Source organism: Balaenoptera borealis (assembly GCF_965194805.1).
Source record: "Balaenoptera borealis genome assembly, chromosome: 6".
NCBI lineage: Eukaryota > Metazoa > Chordata > Mammalia > Artiodactyla > Balaenopteridae > Balaenoptera > Balaenoptera borealis.
The window spans coordinates 62777460-62797217 of record NC_138863.1 but is presented as its reverse complement, the minus strand read 5'-3'; the positions used below and the strand labels follow the sequence as shown (position 1 = coordinate 62797217).

General features: G+C 34.5%; 1 protein-coding gene across 1 annotated transcript in view; it reads left to right on the top strand.

The window, feature by feature from the left end:
• Positions 1-19758, top strand: part of UBR3 (ubiquitin protein ligase E3 component n-recognin 3) — a 240061-nt gene that overhangs the window by 53819 nt on the left and 166484 nt on the right. The window contains 3 exon segments of the mRNA XM_082396130.1: positions 9802-9868; positions 14485-14615; positions 15752-15980. Of these exon segments, the coding sequence (XP_082252256.1) occupies positions 9802-9868; positions 14485-14615; positions 15752-15980 (427 nt within the window).

The window sequence follows — 19758 nt, the reverse complement described above, 5'->3', positions numbered from 1 at the left end:
CCGCACTGCGTGGCATGCTGGATCTTAGTTCCCTGACCAGGGATCAAACCTGTGCCCCTTGCAGTGGAAGCATTGAGTCTTAACTTCTGGACCACCAGGGAAGTCCCATCAGTAGAAACTTTAGAAGACTATTTATTACATGATGAAATGGTCTAGTGATATTACAAAACACTTTATTAAAATAATCTAAACATCCTCATGTGATCTAGAACAATAAAAATCTAGTTTTATGTTTGTGTTTATATGGTAGGTTAAAACCTTCATAGTATTTTAGTATACCTATTTTATGCATCCAATGGTCTGCTAATAATTCTACTTTATTTTTATGAATTGAATTTGATTTTGGAGAATGCAGAAAGCTGATCTTCAATATAGATACTTTTTCCTCTATGTAGGAAAAACGTTACAGTCATTTGTTGGCCTAAACTCTCCAGATTAGCTTTTAAATCTCCAGTGGCTACTTTAATTGTACATAACTGCATTGCAGCAACACCATATTTTACGGTAGGGTGCTAGAAGGAGATCCCTGTGTGTAGTGGGGGGAGGGGCTGGGGGGATGGCTTTTGAATTTCTTCTAGAAATAATTTCTCGAGGGATATCAGAGGATTTGAAATAGGCCTTTCTTTGCTCATTACCATTGCTTTTACTCTGTTCTTTTTAGGTCCTCTCTTCTGTTCCTTCTGTTCACTTCTCTTAGATTCTTTGTTTCAGCAACTTCTGTGTGTAATATAATTTATATAATCATTTGTTTCTTAATTATGATTATGTCTCAGTGTAAATATTGTAGTAAATGCTTTTTGATGGTGACAACTTCAAAATACTTCATTTAAAAAAAATACTTCATTTCAGTATGTTTTCTCATAAAACACTTTATAATAGTAGCTGAGAACACTTACTTTTAGAGTATGTGAATTATATTTGACTTATATATTTAAAAACAGTAAGACTTTTTGATCTTTAAATCATATTTTATAATTAAACTTTTAGTCTATTTAAAATTACTTTTTATAGTTTATATATTTATCATATTTTCCAATTGGGATGAAAATGGGGTCATTTGGACATCTGAAAGCTTAAGAATTTGAAGTAGAGTTGTTTAGCTGGAAGTGGATTGAAGGGATATCTATTTTGGTTTTTCTTTAAGAGAAATTTGAGTTTCAGAGTTAGGCAGATCTGAGTTTGAATATTGCCTCATAATATTGCTGTGCCTTCTGCCAGGTTTTAAACTTCTGAACATCAATTTCCTCATGAAAAAATGGTGATAATTCTAATGTTAGGATTAAATGGGATAACATATGGATTACCTATTATGAACCAGATACATATTAGGCTCCTGATAAATGTTTTCTGTCCTAGTGCTTTATATGTAGAAGGGGTTCAAATACTGAAGTTTTGAGCTATCATAGGTCATATGATAGACATTTCTGCTCATCTTTCCAGAGGAAATAGTTTATTAAAGCATGGTTTAAGAGTAATGAAGTTTATCTTTAAAAATTTAAATTAAAAATTTACCCAAATATCACACAAATACATTGTAGTTGTTTTGCCAGTATTCTGAAATATGAATAAACAACAGTTTATCCAATCATTTTTATGATTTCCAATTTTTAATTAAAGATACAATGCTTATATTTCTTTTTGTGCAGATGTGCAAATAGTTCTCTAAGATATGGCATTGCTAGATTACAGGGTAGGCATATCTTAAATTTTATTAGATTTATTTTTCTGATTATAAAAGTCACACACACATATTTAAAATGAGAAGTATGGAAAAGTACAAAGTTAAGACCATTACCCAGGGCCAATCATAGAAGGGTTTTAGTGATAGGAAATTTTCTATTTTAAGATTGTGATCGTAATTTTTTATACAAAAAATTCATTTATGTTTTATTGACTTATATACTACGAAGTCAAATCTTGAGTTAGAAACAGAAAAGTTGTATAATATAACGAAACAAAAATGAGAATCAGGAGGAGGCAATTTGCAGGTTTAAAAATTTAATGAATGCTAGAGCTAAAAGAGACCTTAAAGTTCATCTTGCCTAACTCTCTTATAGATGAGGAAGCTGAATTCCAAAGAATTAACTGATTCACTCAGGCAAGTGAATTTCGTCTAGTTAGTAGTGGAGTTGCAAATGGTCGCTAGGTCTCCTCCCTGCTGGTCTTGATTTTTTTATGTGAAGTAGATAAGCCACTGTTCTTATTATTATTTCTATACAGCAAATTTGTCCTAAACTTTGTGGCTTAAAATTACCATTTTTTGTTTTGCTCACAATTCTTTGACTCAGGAATTTGGGACTGGCAGCCAGGCAGTTCTCACTTGGTTATCTCATGCGATTCCTGTTAGTTGTTGGCTGCAACTGCAGTCACCTGAAGGCTCAGCTGAGATGGAGATTTAAGACGGCTGATGGACAGAGCTGGCAGTTGATGCTGACTGTGCACAGGGAGCTCAGCCTGCATGTGGCTTTTCCAGTATGGTGGTCTCAAGTTGTTGGGACTTCTCATATAGCTACGGCTTCTCCCAGGATGAGTAGCTCAAGAGCAGAAGCTGTGGAGCCTCTTCTGAGCTAACCTTGGAAGTTACGTAGTATCGCTTCCACTGCATCCTGTTCCTTGTGAGTTGCTAAGATGGGCTCAGATTCAATGGCAAAGGAGGTAAATCCTGTCTCTCGAAGGGAGGAGTGTCAAAGAATTTGTAAATACATTTCAAAACTTCCACAACCAGTATGTGACATTTGCCATTCTTTTCCCTGGATTCTCTTGATATCCTAGAAATGACTCGTGATTATAGCTAAATAACATACCAATAATTGAGTATGTATTTTTCCATCTATTTCAGTGGTACTTGTCTGTTGGGAAAAACTATAACATGGTAATGAAATACCACTGTAGCTAGAAATGGCTACTGTAGGGTTTTAACTAAGATCACAAAGTTTTCCTTAAGTATAGTAGTTATTATTGTACCTCAAGAGAGTGAAAGCTTATATTTGAAGTTGTAAGAGTTTTAAAAAAGTTGATCTTTACCTTTGTAAAACAAAAGGGGATATAATAAAGTTTTACAAGCATTCATTGCAGTTTAAGGAACAAAATATAGTTTTGAATTTAATTAATACTGAAATTATTGAATTTATACTGGAATTATAAATTTGCATTTAATTTATACTGAAATTATAAAATTAGTGTAACTCTTCTGCTAATCTCTTCTTGGGGTCTCCTATTCTGCTTTTATTTTTTAAATGAGAAACATTATTTTAATAGGACCAGTGACCTACATGGAAAAAGCTTCCTTTTGTGCCTAGATATCATAAATAAGAATTAAGTTAATTGAGTTTTAGTGTGATATATTTAGAGGGAAAATACAAGAATTTCCACCTACTCACTTAAAAACTAATGATATTTAAAAAAAACTAATGACATTAATATTTTAAATTTGTATTGTACTTCTTTTCAAAGCACTTTTTACATATATAAATGGTGAAAATGGAAGCAAATTAAATTTAATAAAGGATGGAATAGATAAAGGAGAAATTAGATGAAAGGATAAGGTAGATGGAAAGAGTATGATAGAAGAAGAGTACCCAGATACAGATGTTCTTGAACAAAAACCTATTTTATGCCATTTAAAAATTTCGTTAAAGCTTTTAAAGCCATATTGCATTTTAGTTTGCAACTACAGGCACAAATGATTGTTTGCTTTTAGTATTTATATTTGAAATTTAATGAAGAGCTGAATGTGTCTTAAGGATTGGAATTTCTACACCCTTACCTTACAGGCCCATGGGATTATTGAACAAACCCTTTTTGTGATTTCATTCTTATAATTTAACAAATTATATAAAAAGGAAGACAGGATGAGAAGAGGGCAGTGACATCTCAAAAACTACTATAGAGAGGGAATTGTAACAATTTAAAAAATGTTGTAAGTTAGAATTGGAAGAGATCCTAGGGGTAATCTAGTCCTACCACTTTGTTTTAAAAATGAAGAAACAGGTTTGAAACTCTTAACAGCAGCAAGATTTTCCCTGTTTGTAAAGTTTTACTTGAATGGGTATACTATTACTGTCTACTTAATTTTATTCACACAAGTTGTGTCAGGTATTTGTCCCTGCTGTCCCTAGAGTAAGAGAACATTATGTACTCAGCAGGGCTATTTATACACATGACATTCTTCATACTACTATTTCTTACTCTTTTTTTGTGTAGCTAATATGTAATAAGAGTAGAAAATGTTCTTTGTGTTGTATGGAACCAAAAAGAAAAGAAAATAGGAGCACATTTTAACTTCATTAAGTATTTTAAAATGTAAATTTGTGTTTATTCATTTTTTTGTTTAGATTTATTTATAACCATCACATAATTCAGTTCAGAAGAAAATTATCTCTAGAATTATATGTACGTGGGTGTAATAGAGAGTTTCTTAGAGAAAATAGGACCTCTTAGATCAAGATAGCTTTTCAAGGAAAGATTATATTCACTGTGGCCATTACCATAGCAATGTCCATTTTTCTGTGTGCAATGACCAGATCATTAATCTCTGTGTGAAATCATTTAAAACACTTTACCCCCTGTGTAACTATAAAAATATGAATGTTTGTTGTGGAAAAATTGAAAAAAACAGAATAAAAAAAGAAAACATTTACCTTCAGCTGTGCTATCCAGAGATAACCATTGTTTATTAATTTTGCTTGTTTACCTCTAGTCTTCTGTTTTGCATACTCTTACATAACTGAGAAATAAGCACTTAACAAAATAAAAGTTACTATGTAGACGTGCTGTCGATATTCTTGCCTTTATTCAAGATAGAATGCAATGAAAAGTTAAAACTAATTTGGTCAAAACTTGCAGCAAAAGCAGGATTATTGAAATTGAAAGCCAGAGTAGCTTTTCATAAATGAATAGGTAAAAGAAAAATACTGTTTTATTTTGAGGTATAAGATTTGATTTTAATTAGTTAGTTATCATAAATTACATTAAAGGTAAAGGGTAGGGTGGGGAATCACAGAAACTTTTGGTGAGAAGGCCTTAGAAATATCTAATATATTTCTTTTCCAGTTTAGGAATTGATTTTACAGCATTCCTGACAATTGGTAACCCTCTCCATAAACACTTCCAGTGGTTGGGAGCTTACCCAGTTTATGAAGCAACTTGTTCCTTTGTTTGATAGCTCTAATTATTAGGAATCTCTTCTCAATACTGTGTTAAATATTACAATTTTCACACATTTCTTCTTGTTTTCCCCTGTAGAAATATTTTAATTTTTACTCCCATAAGACACCCCTTTAAGACACCCCTGCTGTTCATAGCTCTTTCATCTGTTTATTCCCTTTTAAAATCTATGATCTGATTTGGTATAGAGTCATAAGGACATCTTGTCATGAAGCATGTTGTGGCTTCCTTAAGGCCCAAGGTTTTTTGTTAGCCTTTTAGCAGCTATGCTAGACTGTCGCGGGAGCCCCAGTGGTCAAATGAAATGCCCAGGTCCCCCACCCCACCCACCCCTTCACCTCTCGGACAAGTTTGAGAGCTCCCTCTCTGCTTTGTATTTGTAGAATTGATTTAAAGCAAACAGTCTCATATTACAGTGGCTTACATAAATGTTGTTTTCATTTCATTCTAGTCTCTCAAGATCTCCTTTGGATTTTATTTTTATAACCTTATATGTTCCTTTTAGCTTTGTGTATTCTGTATTAACATTCTCTGAGTATTGTTTTAACCAGCTGTGAATTTACTTGACTTCGTTTTATGGAGCTCACATTTTTTTTCATCTGTCCAGTAAATTCATCAAAGAAAGAAAGAAAGGTTAATTTGGGTTGAAAAACCATCTGTAATTTTTGCAGGGTAGGAGTTTGAATCTGATTTTTTTTTTTTGGGGGGGGTCTTCTTCTCTCATTTTGGACTTGTATATGTATTTTATGCCTGAAACACACATAGCAATATTGTCTACTTCTGTGCCCAGGAACTAGTTAAGGTTTGGAAAGTGTTTCTGAGGGCTGTACAAATGCTGTCTGGGTTGAGGTTATTTATTTCCTCTTTTGTCCGCTGGACCATCATTTTCTCCCAGGGTTCTGTACTGTTTTCTCATGGATAAATGGGAAAGAACTATAACTCCCTATCATGAATTTGGGGTGGGTGGGGTCTTGTCATGATAACGGAATTGTTTTCATCTTCCTTAATGCCTGAATATCCCACCACTGGAAGTTATTCCTGTTTGTTAAAAGTTTTGTTCTTTCTCAAAATAAAAAAAAATGGGACTTGTAATAGGTAACACAGTAATCCATTATCTTGAGCAGATTGTTGTAGTTAGGATTGGCAATCAGAATTAGTATTAAAAACATATTTATTAGCTTAAAGCTATAATTCATTGTCATCGTTGAATAAATAGAAAATTAATATTAGCAAAAAGATGAAATTACCTATTACTTTATCACTTAGAGGTGACTTACTGTAAATAAATATATTCTAACAGATTCTATATATAGTATATTTTAATGGCTCCATGCTATATATGCTGTTCAGTAACCTGCTGTTCTTACTAATGGTAGTTTTGAACATCTGTAGCAAGGGCTATATTTTAAGAGATTTTATTTGTGTGTATTATCAGTACTTAAATGGTTTCATACTCCATATGCTATTCTTCATAGCATGTTTTTTTTTTTCTCATTTGTATTAGTTTGTAATAGTTTTGTAATAGTTTGTAGTTGGTAATAGTTTTTGAACATTTATCTGGTTACAGTGAATATAGTGCTCTAGTATTGTGTTTTTTTTTTTTTAATTTTTATTTTTTTAATGCTATTCTTGTCTGCCTACATTCTTTTTATGTATGCGTGTATGTATGTATGTATGGCTGTGTTGGGTCTTCGTTTCTGTGCGAGGGCTTTCTCTAGTTGTGGCAAGCGGGGGCCACTCTTCATCGCGGTGCGCGGGCCTCTCACTATCGCGGCCTCTCGTTGCCGAGCACAGGCTCCAGACGCGCAGGCTCAGTAATTGTGGCTCACGGGCCGAGTTGCTCCGCGGCATGTGGGATCTTCCCAGACCAGGGCTCGAACCCGCGTCCCCTGCATTGGCAGGCAGATTCTCAACCACTGCGCCACCAGGGAAGCCCTCTAGTATTGTTTTTCTTCATAGGATATATGTGTGCTATAATTTATTTACCTAAACCCCTGCTCTGCTGTTGGAAACCAAAGATTTTTTTTTCTATTATAAATAACATTGTGATGAGTATCTATGCATATAGTCCCTATTCACTTGTCTGATTATTTTTTCAGGATAAATTCCTAGAACTGGAATTTCTGTTCCAGTGATAGATATACTTTAACGACTTTTGACATGTGTATTGACAAATTGCCATTCAGGATAATAGTTTTATTATATACTCTCTCAAGCGATGTACAAGAGTACACATTTTCCCACCAGTTTAGATGGAGATAAACTCCCTTCCTAGCTGAGTTTGATATCTATGATGATGTCAAGCTGATCTTTGTTTCTAGACTTTTGTCATTGTGCTTTTATTCATGGTGTCTTCTTGGAATGACTTTCCTTTCCTTTGCTTGGCTAATTTTACTTGTCCTTTAAAGTGTAAGGTTGGGAAATTTATAAAACTTGTATTGCCATGACTATTGCTTGATCAAGGATACTCTTTTCATAGGAAGTTTGTATTTGAAATTATGAAGTAATCCTAACCTGGAATATAACATTAGAAGTTTTTCTTTTTTTTTTTTTTCTTTTCTCTCAGGGCTGGGAGAGCAGTTTCATAAATGGCTGTTAGCTAAAATCTCAAATTTTAGAACCTTCTGGGTCTTGTGGCATAGTTTTACATTCTTATGTCTGTCTTTTATGGCTCCAAATTTCATACTGGTTGAGTTTCTCTAAGGGCAAGGTGAGGGTGGCAGAGGAAGAGGAGAGTGTAGTTTGACTGTCAGTATTGCTGCCAGGTAGACCATAGAGGCCTGGCTTTAGTAGGAATTAACAGGGAGAGCATATTGAAGTGCTTAGTAAATGCTGAATGACTGAGCTAAGTAGTGTCTTTGGGTAACCCCAGACTGGTCCTGAGGACTGATGCTGGACTTGGCAGAAAGCTGGAGTTAAGTCTGTGGTGCGCAGGCCAAGGAGACTACACCAATGGGCAGAGCAGCAACTTAAAGCCGAGGCTTTTCTGCTTTGGAGATTTGATTTAATTGAGCAAGTGTCTGGGAATTTGTACCATGCTTCTAACCTGCCACCAACATAATTGGTTAGCACAACAGACTGTGTGCCAAAATGCTACCACATGTCTTTATAATACCAGTTGGCTCATAAATGTTTGGAAATATAGGAAAAAGCTGTCAGTATAACATGGAAGTTTTGGATTCCTATGCAATCTTTCCTAGCTCAGGAGAGCTGGGATAGTGGGGTAGAATCATATCCTTTAGCTGGAGGGGAAAAAACCCTGAACTGTGAAGGCAGCAGGAACCTTTTTAGCAACATTCAAAGGAAATCAGAAACGAGCATCTGCACCCATGGCTCCCTCCCTAAGAGGCACATCGCTAGCCTCACTGTTGGTTTCTCTAGTAGCAGGCTGCTTCCTCTGCTCCTCTCCCCTCTGTGTTGTCTCAGCCAGCTAGCTTCCCACTTTTTTGTTGTGGTAGGTTGTTAACATCCCCTGAGACAGCCTCAAATCACTCCAAGATGTTTGCCTGGGCATCCAAATGATCTCCCCAGGTAGTGATTATTGCTTCTGTTACTTCTTTGGTTACAAACTTTCTAGGTTACAAAATAGGTTGTGAGTGGTCTGCCCCTCACCCTTTTATTTCCTATAAGCCTTTTTTTTTTAATTAAAAATTTTTTAAAATTTTATTTATTTATTTTTGGCTGTTGTTGGGTCTTCGTTGCTGCACGTGGGCTTTCTCTAGTCGAGGCGAGCGGGGGCTACTCTTCATTGCGGTACACGGGCTTCTCATTGCGGTGGCTTCTCTTGTTGCGGAGCACGGGCTCTAGGCGCGCGGGCTTCTGTAGTGTGGCACGCGGGCTCAGTAGTTGTGGCTCGTGGGCTTAGTTGCTCCACAGCATGTGGGATCTCCCTGGACACGGCTCAAACCCATGTCCCCTGCATTGGCAGGCAAATTTTTAACCACTGCACCACCAGGGAAGTCTGCCTTGTTGTTTTTAATGTGAGGTTTTTTTCAGGAATGAATATATCACATGTGAGCAGAAATGCATGTATTTTCTTCTTGGCTTTTTTTCCTAAGCACATTTTAATTTGTTTTTATTATTATTTTTTTGACTGTCAACTCCAGCTTCTAATATGCTATGCTTATTTTTCAGAACTTGATCTCTTGAACTCATTTTGTTTGTGTTAGACTCTTCAAAGCCTTTCCTCTATTCATTGTTTTAACCGTCTTCTCCTTCTCTCCTTCCTTCCGATGCTAATCTGCTCCCTCCTCACCTTTAGCTTCTTTGATATTATATTTATAAGGTTAGGAAAATTTTTATTTTGGCATTTTGGGGTATTTAAGAGTCTTTCATTAGAAGCACAGATTAAGTTCAAGAACTCTTATATTTTAATCCTAAGGATTTTCATATATTTTATATTTATATATTTTATATATTTTAATTATAATGCTAATTTTAAATTTAATTTTCAATTTAAAGTTAGCAGCATTAAAATATATTTTATGACAGCAAATACATAAAATCGTTGGTTAATAATATGTAAGCATGCCTATATTTTATATTTAACATAATTTATAAGCATATTTATATTTACATAAAATGTATAAATTCATGAATAGGACTATAGATAATGCTAATTTTGTTTTTCTCCAGGAGGATCAGGATGGGAGTCAAGGTCTGGGCAAGAGAAAGAGGGTCAAACTAAGCAGTAACACCAAAGGTATTTATATTTTGTTTTTTCCTTGTATAAAAAAAATGCTTAATCATTAAGAGCACTTGAAGGGAGAGTAATGTTATTAGCTTTGTCTAATATGGAGAAAGTGTTGTTAGAGCATGATTGTGGGGGACCTCGAAAGCAAGTAAAACCCTTACTGTTGGGATTTTGTTCATTTGTTTTCTTTATAAAATGAGCAACATCATATTTGAGCCAGAAAAATAGTCTCTTCATTGAATCTTTGATTTGGATCCAGCATATTTGGTGTAAAGCTTTAATTTGATTTAAAGGATGAGCAAGAGGGAGATTTTGGGTGTTTGTGTGAGAAAAAGTAACAAGAGTGAAAGAGAGTGAGAATGAGAATGAATGGCACTTACCACATATTAAGGGCTCAGAAAGGACTCAATACATATTGTTGCAAAGGAAGAAGTAGATATTGCCTGTAGTGAGGGAATAGATTAGTAATAAGTAATATATATTGAACTTTTTTTTAAATGACACTTTTAATTTAATTAATTAATTAATTAATTATTTTTGGCTGTGTCGGGTCTTCGTTTCTGTGTGAGGGCTTTCTCTAGTTGCGGTAAGCGGGGGCCACTCTTCGTCGCAGTGTGCGGGCCTCTCACTATCGTGGCCTCTCTTGTTGCGGAGCACAGGCTCCAGACGCGCATGCTCAGTAGTTGTGGCTCACGGGCCCAGTTGCTCTGCGGCATGTGGGATCTTCCCAGACCAGGGCTCGAACCCGTGTCCCCTGCATTGGCAGGCAGACTCTCAACCACTGCGCCACCAGGGAAGCCCTTGAACTTTTTATATATGCTAGACATAGTGCTAATCACATCACATGCATTGTGTCATTTAATTCTCCAAGTAACCATATGAAGCGGGTTTTATTATTATTACTATTTTATGAATGAGGAAATGGAGGCATGTTAGGTTTAACAGCTAATGAGAAGTAGGTCCTTAGTTCAAATCCAGAGTTTAAATGCTTTGTCACTATATTTTCTTGACCCTCCCTAAAAGCTTTTCTAGAGTACTTGTTATTAGTTGCCTGTGCTCTGGATTTTTGCCATGGATTTCCAAATCTTAACATAGTCTATTTTCTGGGTTAGTATGGTCTGTTAGAAAGTCTCCAGAGGTTAAAATATTATTTTGATGAAAAGATTCTTACTTCTGGTGCTAAGTGTGTCTTGTGGAAAGTTTAGGACTGCTTGGAAGGTGGAGCAAGCAGGCAGTTTCCGTTGAGGCTCATTTTGTAAGTCTGTACTTAGTTACTCATGTTGTTGCATTTAACTTACAGACTGTTAGCAAAGGGCATGAAATTTGATTTGCTGGCCAACATGCGCATTTTCCCTTTCTTCGTGGCCCAGCAGAGAACCTGTAATGCCTGAAAGAAATTAGAAATCCATATGGCTAACTGGCCCCTTGACTTACCAGAGTTGTCCATGTGTTTACCTGAGTCCTTGAGACACATCTGAGTTGGAAGAGATTGTTAGGCATATACTTGAGTTTAAGCTTCAGGGATGTTCAGAAAATACCTGTTACGGCGTAAGAGGTCATTGTTTTCCTTCAGCCTGGTCAAAGTCTGGCTGAAGTTACTTTTTATGCAGACTTTATGTTGAAGTTGATTTTCTATTATATGAATTTTTTTGCATTTGAGGTTGATTGTTTTCTCTTCCTTCCTCTACTGGTAAGAAGTGGTATAGAGATTTAAGACTTGATCAGTTATCATGTTTGGTTTAAGTATGTATGTGGAAGAAGTGGCTTTTGAAAAAGTAGAAAGTGAGGCTTTTTGAATTAGTAGAACCTCTGTTTTCAAAAAGTGATTGTTGCTTTTGAAAATGTCTGAAGTTCAGGGAGTGGTTTAGTTTTTGTAAGAATTTGATTCAGCAGTTTGAAAGTGAGCTGAAAATAAAACATGTAATGATAGGCAAGAGGAGAGGCACTGTGCTAACAAACACATCACTGCCTATTCTCAAAACCGCAATTTTAAGGGTGAAGGGCCTAGGCCTAGAGGGCTTCAGCTAACATGGCCAAGATTATTGAGCTCGTGAGTTGCAGAGGCTGGACTCTATTGTCTAAATTAAATGCTGTCATGCATTTGTACCACATACTGATTCTTCAAAAATCTCTTTTTACAATTTGGCTTGAGTTGTTTAGGCGTTGTAAAGGTCATGACAATTTAATCAAGATTTTAAAGGTAAATAATCATACGTAACTAATGGAAGCATTTCTAACCACATTTCCATAACATAACATGTAAAACACATAACACATGCTTTAAATATCTTGGGAAACTGATATCATTTATTTTAAGAATAACAGTGAAGACATTGTGGGTTTTTCTCCCTTTTTTTTATGTCTGAAGTTAGAAAAATTGGATTGTACATAACTGCAGCCATTTTCAGCATAACTGCAGCATTTTAGTAGAAGCCATAGCTTTTCTGGTACGTTCAGATTGTTTTATTTATTTAAAACAAAGTTAATGTATCTTTCTTTTTTAATGCTTGACATATAATAATTATGGTAGCTTCAGGCTTTTCTTTGGCTAATACAAGCTTGCAGAGAGTTATAACTGAATTTTAGGATAAATACTGCTAGTTTTGTTCAACTTTGTAATTATTTTCAGAAGCACTTCTCTGTGAGGGTTTTATTTTTTTGGTAGTTTGTGAAATTTTCAGTCATGTTAGTACCAAGTGAATTTTGAGAATTAAATTGGCTTCAGCAATGTGTGCTGTGGATTATATTCTAATTTTTAATTGTAATCCTTATATTCCTGTCACCTGATTCATTTGGTCCCTAATTTTATTACTTTTTTGGCTTTGAATCTGTCAGCTTGTGCCTTTGAATATATTTTACCTCATTTCTTGCAGGACTGGTTTATGTCTCTTTTTAAATCATTGCCGTATCCTGGGAATGATCTATTTCAGGAGGAAGAGATTTCTGTTTTACAAGTAGAAAATTCTGAGATTTGGAAAATAAAGAATTATTGTTTCCAATAAAGGGATGTGTAGTGTAATTGTATTTATACTTTTACTCCTACTACATACGGCTTATACTAAAGGCACCACTGAAAGGGAATTAGGTAGGGGATTAGCAGATACTTTGGTCTCTCTGTAATCTAAATCGTAGTGTCTCTAGATTAATGAAATTATTATTCTGAAATCAATGGGTTATTAATTATTAATCGAACATGGGGTTAAAATTACATCTAATTTTAATATCTGATTCAAGTCTTATTAAACTCAGTGTTTTACAAAAGAATCAAGAGAGTGATTAAATACTGAGTTGTTACTCTTTTAGACCTGTTACCTGAGGAGATGTGGTATGAACACATTACTCAATAATAGAAGAACTGTGACACTGGGGTAGGATTGGGGTAAGGTTAATTGAAAAAACTACAGGGTTACCCTGCAAGACTACTTCAACTGTGATATAGTTAGGGCTGTACCTGAGTATTTTGGTTCATGTGATACTGGTTTTTCAAATCTTTCATCTAACTCTAGTCTCTGCTTAAGCACTGTCACTGAAACAGTCCATTCATAGTTGACACTTGATGCCCTTATCTTCTTGATGCCCTTATATAGAGCTGATGATCCAGAGCAGTATCCCAAGATAATTTGCTCCAATAAAGATTAATAGAATTTTCTAGTTCATTTTGAGGGGAAAAAAATTAGAGAAAGTGAGAGGAAAGAGATAGCCAAAGTATTAAAAATATTCAGTTCACACTTTGCTGTACACCTTGAAACTAACACAACATTGTTAATCAACTATACTCCAATGTAAAATAAAAATTTAAAAAATTTCAATTCATCATATAGCAGTTGAGACCTTTTTGTTGATTAAGCATGGCAAGGAGGCAGAGATAAGCAAGAGACAGCCTAACCCTCAAGGAGTGGCACTTGGCTTTAGAAAATAGACTTTCCAGTAAATAATTTTATTCCCCCCTTTGAATACCTTTATTCAAAAGGGGCATGCATTTCCTGTTTCCTCTATGCATGAAGAGGGCATCTTGAGTCCAGTGCAAGTAAGCATATCTAATGTTCTATGTGTTTCCTGGTATGTTCCTACCAGAAGAAAGTAACTGCTTCTGTATACTAGAGTAAGCAATGCACTAGTGATTGTCTTCTCTAGTGAAGTTAATATTTCATTTATGAAGGATAATTTTAGAGAAATGAATTATTCATCCATAAAGATTTTTTTCAAAAATAAAAAATTTAGATAACTTTGGAGTTTATGTCCTTAAAAGTATGTTTTTAGGTTAAAATTACTATTACTATTTTAAATTAAGTGCCATGAATATTGTTCTTGTAAGATAATTGTTTTAAATCTTAGTAGAAGTTTTAGATAAATGGCTTATGTTTAAGGGCAAGTAATTACTTATTTTTCTAGTAACTGCTTTATATTAAATTATAAGGATTAAGTATTTTACTATTTATATACTGTGGACACTATAGAAATTTAGCTTGATATTGTTAGCATTATCATTTGAATTATTGAAAGGATAGCCTTAATTTTTAGGTACGTTCAGATGTTTGAGGTTGATGGGTTATTAATCATAGTAAGGTTTACTGAGATGAGCAACTTAAATCATTAGGGTGATAAATTTTATTTTTCTTATGTAGATCAATCCATAATGGATGTTTTGAAACATAAAAGTTTCTTAGAAGAACTATTGTTTTGGACTATAAAGTATGAATTTCCTCAGAAGATGGTGACTTTCTTACTCAACATGCTTCCAGATCAAGAGTATAAGGTATCTACATTTTTTCCTTCCTTTATGAACTTTGCTCCTCTTTCTTTGCCTTTTCAATACTAAATCTTTTTGATATATTTCTCAGCTCTGTTGCCAAAAGAGGGCCTGCACAAAAAGCACAGTATTGTAGATCTGAGTCAAAGCACCATTACAGAGCAGGATTTCTAAGGGTTGCCTTTGTGCATGAAACTTGGTCCAAAGGGATTGCTGGGGGACAAACAAAAACACAGTTGTACAAATAAATATGTAGTTACAGATTGTAGTAAGTTCTCTAAAGGAGAAAGGTACAAGGTGCTATGAGAATGTTTAATGGGGGCAACTGAATTTAGATTGTATGGTTAGGCATGGGAAAAGCATGGAGTTTGTAGCTGCTGGCCATGACTGTTAAAGACACAATGGTATTGACTCATGTACACATGTACATAGGTGAAGTCTCTAGTTTCAGAGGGTGTGGACTCACCTGTTACTACTGTATGGTTATGGCAAAGTTGCACAACCTAGTGTCTGAAAAGACAATAAATCATGCTATAGTTCTTATGGTTTAGGTAGTAAAGCCTCTTTAGGAGTGACACTTTAATAATGCTGTTATTTTGTGTCTTTATACCTGCTTAAGAAAACAATAGAGGAAGTGTATATGGTATACAGAAGAGAATATTTAGTCAGAATGGTGGTTGGCTTTCAGATCAAATAGGAAAAGATATTATTTCTTTCGGAGTAGTCATGTTGACTCACTTATTGTTTAGTTATATAAACAACTCTGATGGTTTTCAAGTGAGGCTTTAGATTTTGTTGTTAAAGTTGGTAGCACAGGACAAAGACACATACTTTGACATTAGTGAATTGATATATTTGTGAGCAAAGTGAAGATTTGTATTTTTAGACTATCTTTGTAATTGCTTTAAAACTTTAATAATTTAAAATGCATATTGAACATTTTTTTAACCATCAAAGTATTTTGCTAATTTTCCAAAAAAGGACAAATGTAAGCCTACCATCATTACTGAAATTATTTTTCCAGTTATCTTGGATATCATCACAAGCTAATCATAGCTTAAAAATGCTAGTATAATGTGTTGGAAAATGTGTTGTAAAACTTAAACTGTGTTTTTTTTCTTCCTATTTAAAACATTTTACAGGTTGCTTTTACAAAAACTTTTGTTCAGCATTATGCTTTTATTATGAAAACACTGAAGAAAAGTCATGAATCAGACACAATGTCTAACAGAATTGTGCATATTAGTGTTCAGTTGTTCAGCAATGAGGAGCTAGCCAGACAGGTAACAGAAGAATGTCAGCTGCTGGATATTATGGTCACTGTGCTGTTATACATGATGGAAAGTTGCCTTATTAAAAGTGAGCTACAAGGTAAACACAGAATTATTTTCACTAGTTTTATAAGTATACTTTGTATAACTAATCTTAAAAACTCCCTTTATGCTTAAAAATAGCTTTTAAAAATATTATAAAATAATACATGTTTGTTAAAGAAAAATTTATAAAAATTTCAGCAAAATTTAAAGAAAAACTTTAAAATCACCTATATTTTGTTATTCACAAATAACTTAATATTAACAAATATTTTGGGATATTTCTTTCTGTCTTTTTGTGTGATGTGAGTATATTTACAGATGCGAATATGTACTGTAAAATATGCTATCAAGTGTACACATCAAGAACATGTTCTTTCATGATTGCAGGTAGTAATATATGACTTTACCATTATTTAACCATTTTCTTATTAATTAGATATGTTTCTGTTTTTTTAATCATGAATTTGTTACTGTCAGCTTTAGACATTTTATATGCATATACTTTTATAATTTAAAAGTTGGAATAAATCTTGCCTTTTTTATATGTTCCTTTAGTGTGATATTTAATTTTCCTCCTTTATGCCTCCTCAAATTGCCATAACATTTCTAGGAATTCCTCCCATTCTTATTTCTTTGTGGTCTTTCATCTTGACTTCACCTCCTTGTAATAGTTTATATTATTTGAGTATTTGCTGTGTACTAGGCACTGTGTTAATACTATTTATATGTTGTCTCAATTAAGCTTCTGAACAACTCTCTAGATTGGCGTTATTATTATTTCCACTTTAAAGATGAGTAAATTGAAGTTTAGAGAAATTAAGTCATTTGCTGTAGATTATATAGTTAGTAGATGACAGAGCCAAGAAGGACTTTATATCTCCTGATGTCAGAATCTTTGTTCTTAGCCACAATACAGCCAGGCCAACATTAATAGGACTGTGTCTTAACTTGTTGGCACTTGGAGCTAAACTTAAAAAATAACAACAAATAATGCCTCAAATTAAATCTTAGGACCTTTCCATTCTCTTTGGATGGGAGATCTTATACTTGAGACTTGCCTTCTACTGTTGTCTCCTTTTGCATATCAGCTCCTATTTTCTCTTTATACTGATAGTCTGCCTATTCTCAGATGTAATACCATAGCCTGAAAATTTATATAGGGCTCAGTACAGGGCATGATGCCTTATATATAATAATAGCTTGCTAATAATGATGATGGCTACCATCTTTCGAGCACTAACTGTATACCATGCTTTTTTTTTTCAGTACTTTATATGTATTATCTAATTTATCAGTAATTCTGGGGAGTAGATATTGTTCTTTCCATTTTATAGATGAGGCATTTGTGGTTTAGGAAGTTGAAAAGTCAGTGATCTATGGTTTTATAGCTGTAAGTGGTAAAGCTAGGTGTCTAACTCATACTCTGACCCACTGCGTAACTGCCTTCCCATTGTAGGTATAGTGGGAGAATAATACATTATTTACATTGAACAGTATACCTCTTTACCTTTTTAAAAGAAAAATTAAAAGCTGCTTTGTATTGTACTTTTTCTGTCTTTGTGTAGGATGACTTTTTCTTTCTTAGAGATTTAGCTACGTATATTACTTTCTCTTTTCTTTTTTGAAATAGTGTCTATCATCATTCAGCTATATCAGTGATATTCTTACGTGTAGAATTATATAATTAGAAAAGGACTTTTCACAAGTATAGTATTTTTAATTTATAAACTGGAAAACTTTAAAAAATTAGAAGTATCTACTCTTTTGAAAAGAATCTTGAGTCTATTTTCTTGACTAAGTGGTTTAGCTATGCTTATTTTATATGGTTTGCATTTCAGAGGAGAATGTTTGGGAGGAAGATGTATATGAGTCTGCCTCCCACTTTTTTCTATAGGCATCTTTCCTGAGAGAGTTTTTATGTTCATTTCCTTATCTTCCAGTCACTCATTAACCCACCTCAATCTAGTGTCTGCTTCCGTCATTCTATTGCTGTCTCCAAAATTGTCCATGACTCCAGTAGCCACATGTCCTACTTTCCCCAGAACAGCTCCAAGTTATGCCTGTTATTTTGACATCATTTTTCATACAGTCCTTTTTACTCTCAGAAGTGTCCCTGTTTATATGATAAATTATATGGTCACCCTTTCTATGACTACATGATAAGGAAGCCAGTGGCAACACTTTGGACCTTATCTTGCTTGATTTTCATTATCATTTTACACTGTTGATTCTCTGTTCCTTGTGTGGCATGAAACTATTTTCTACTTGTTCTATCAGTGTTGGTGTTTCTTGGCACTTGGTCTTGCTGTCTCTGTGTTTCTCACTTTTCCCATATTTTCTGAAATCGTATTACATGGTTTTAGTTGCTTTCTACACATACCTCCTTCTAATGCAGTTAGTCTGTCCTGGAAATTCTTACACAAATTGAATTTTCCAAAAGCTAAATAGCTATAAGTAACATTGCTAAGATCTTTAAGTATAAATGTATTTTTTCTAACAATAAATTACATTATTTCTAAGCCAAGTCTAAAACTATCTTTAGCTCCTATGCTGTTTTTTTTCCTCTTTCAAAAGTAACATAACATTTCATGTTACATATTTACTGGTTTTCTAAAAGCACCATATGTTTTCCCTGTTTTTACATGAAGAGTATTGGAATGAGCTTTAAATATATTGAACTAGCTACAGATATTGCACAAGTTCTTTATACTTCTTATTTTGTAATAGTCCCTATCTAGCCTTTGTATACATTGTCATTAGACAGTATTTGAAAATTCTGTCCACACTGTTAGTAAATGTAGGAGCTGATACAATGAGAATTCACATGGCCACAGCAATAGCTGAAGATTAAAAGGAAAAAGCCTCTAGTAGTACGTGCTCCCTTCCTTATACTTTTACTTTGTTGTATTCATTTCTGCACCATACTACTTTGTGATTCCAAATATAACTCATAACTTTCCATATCCCTGAAAGTTTACAGTTTGTCTTATGAAACTGTCTGTTTAAAATGAAACTTAAAACCATGTGTTGTGGGACTTCCCTGGTGGTGCAGTGGTTAAGAGTCCACCTGCCAATGTAGGGGACATGGGTTCGAGCCCTGGTCAGGGAAGATCCCACGTGCCGCGGAGCAACTAAGCCCGTGTGCTGCAACTACTGAGCCTGCGCTCTAGAGCCCATGAGCCACAACTACTGAGCCCTTGTGCCACAACTACTGAAGCCTGCACACCTAGAGCCCATGCTGTGCAACAAGAGAAGCCACTGCAATGAGAAGCCTGTGCACTGTAACGAAGAGTAGCCCCCGCTCACTGCAACTAGAGAAAACCCGTGCAGCAGCGAAGACCCAACACAGCAAAAATAAATAAATTAAAAAAAAAATGGTTAACTTAAAAAAAAAAAAAAGGAATAAAGTTAAAAAAAAACAAAACAAAACCATGTGTTGCATAACTATAGCAATGTCTGTAGTTGCTAATAATGCCAGATTGATCTTCTGTCCTGCATATCAAATTGTTTATTAAACTATATACTTTGGATGTCTACAAGCAACTCAGACACACAGTGTCAACACCAAAACCCATTCTGTCTCTATCAAGCCTGCTTCTTTTCTATTGCATTTGTGCCTGTGTGTGTATTTGTATATATGTATGTGTGTATTAGCACTCAAGTCGGTGTGTTGGTACCACTCTAACCATCTACAGAGTTCCCCAACCTAAAAACCTAGGAGTCATTTTTGACTTCTTACTCTTTGTAGAAATAGTGAACATCACCAGGTCTGTCATTTAAATCCTTCTGAATATCTTAGAATAGCCAATTCTTTTCATCTCTGCATCTTCATG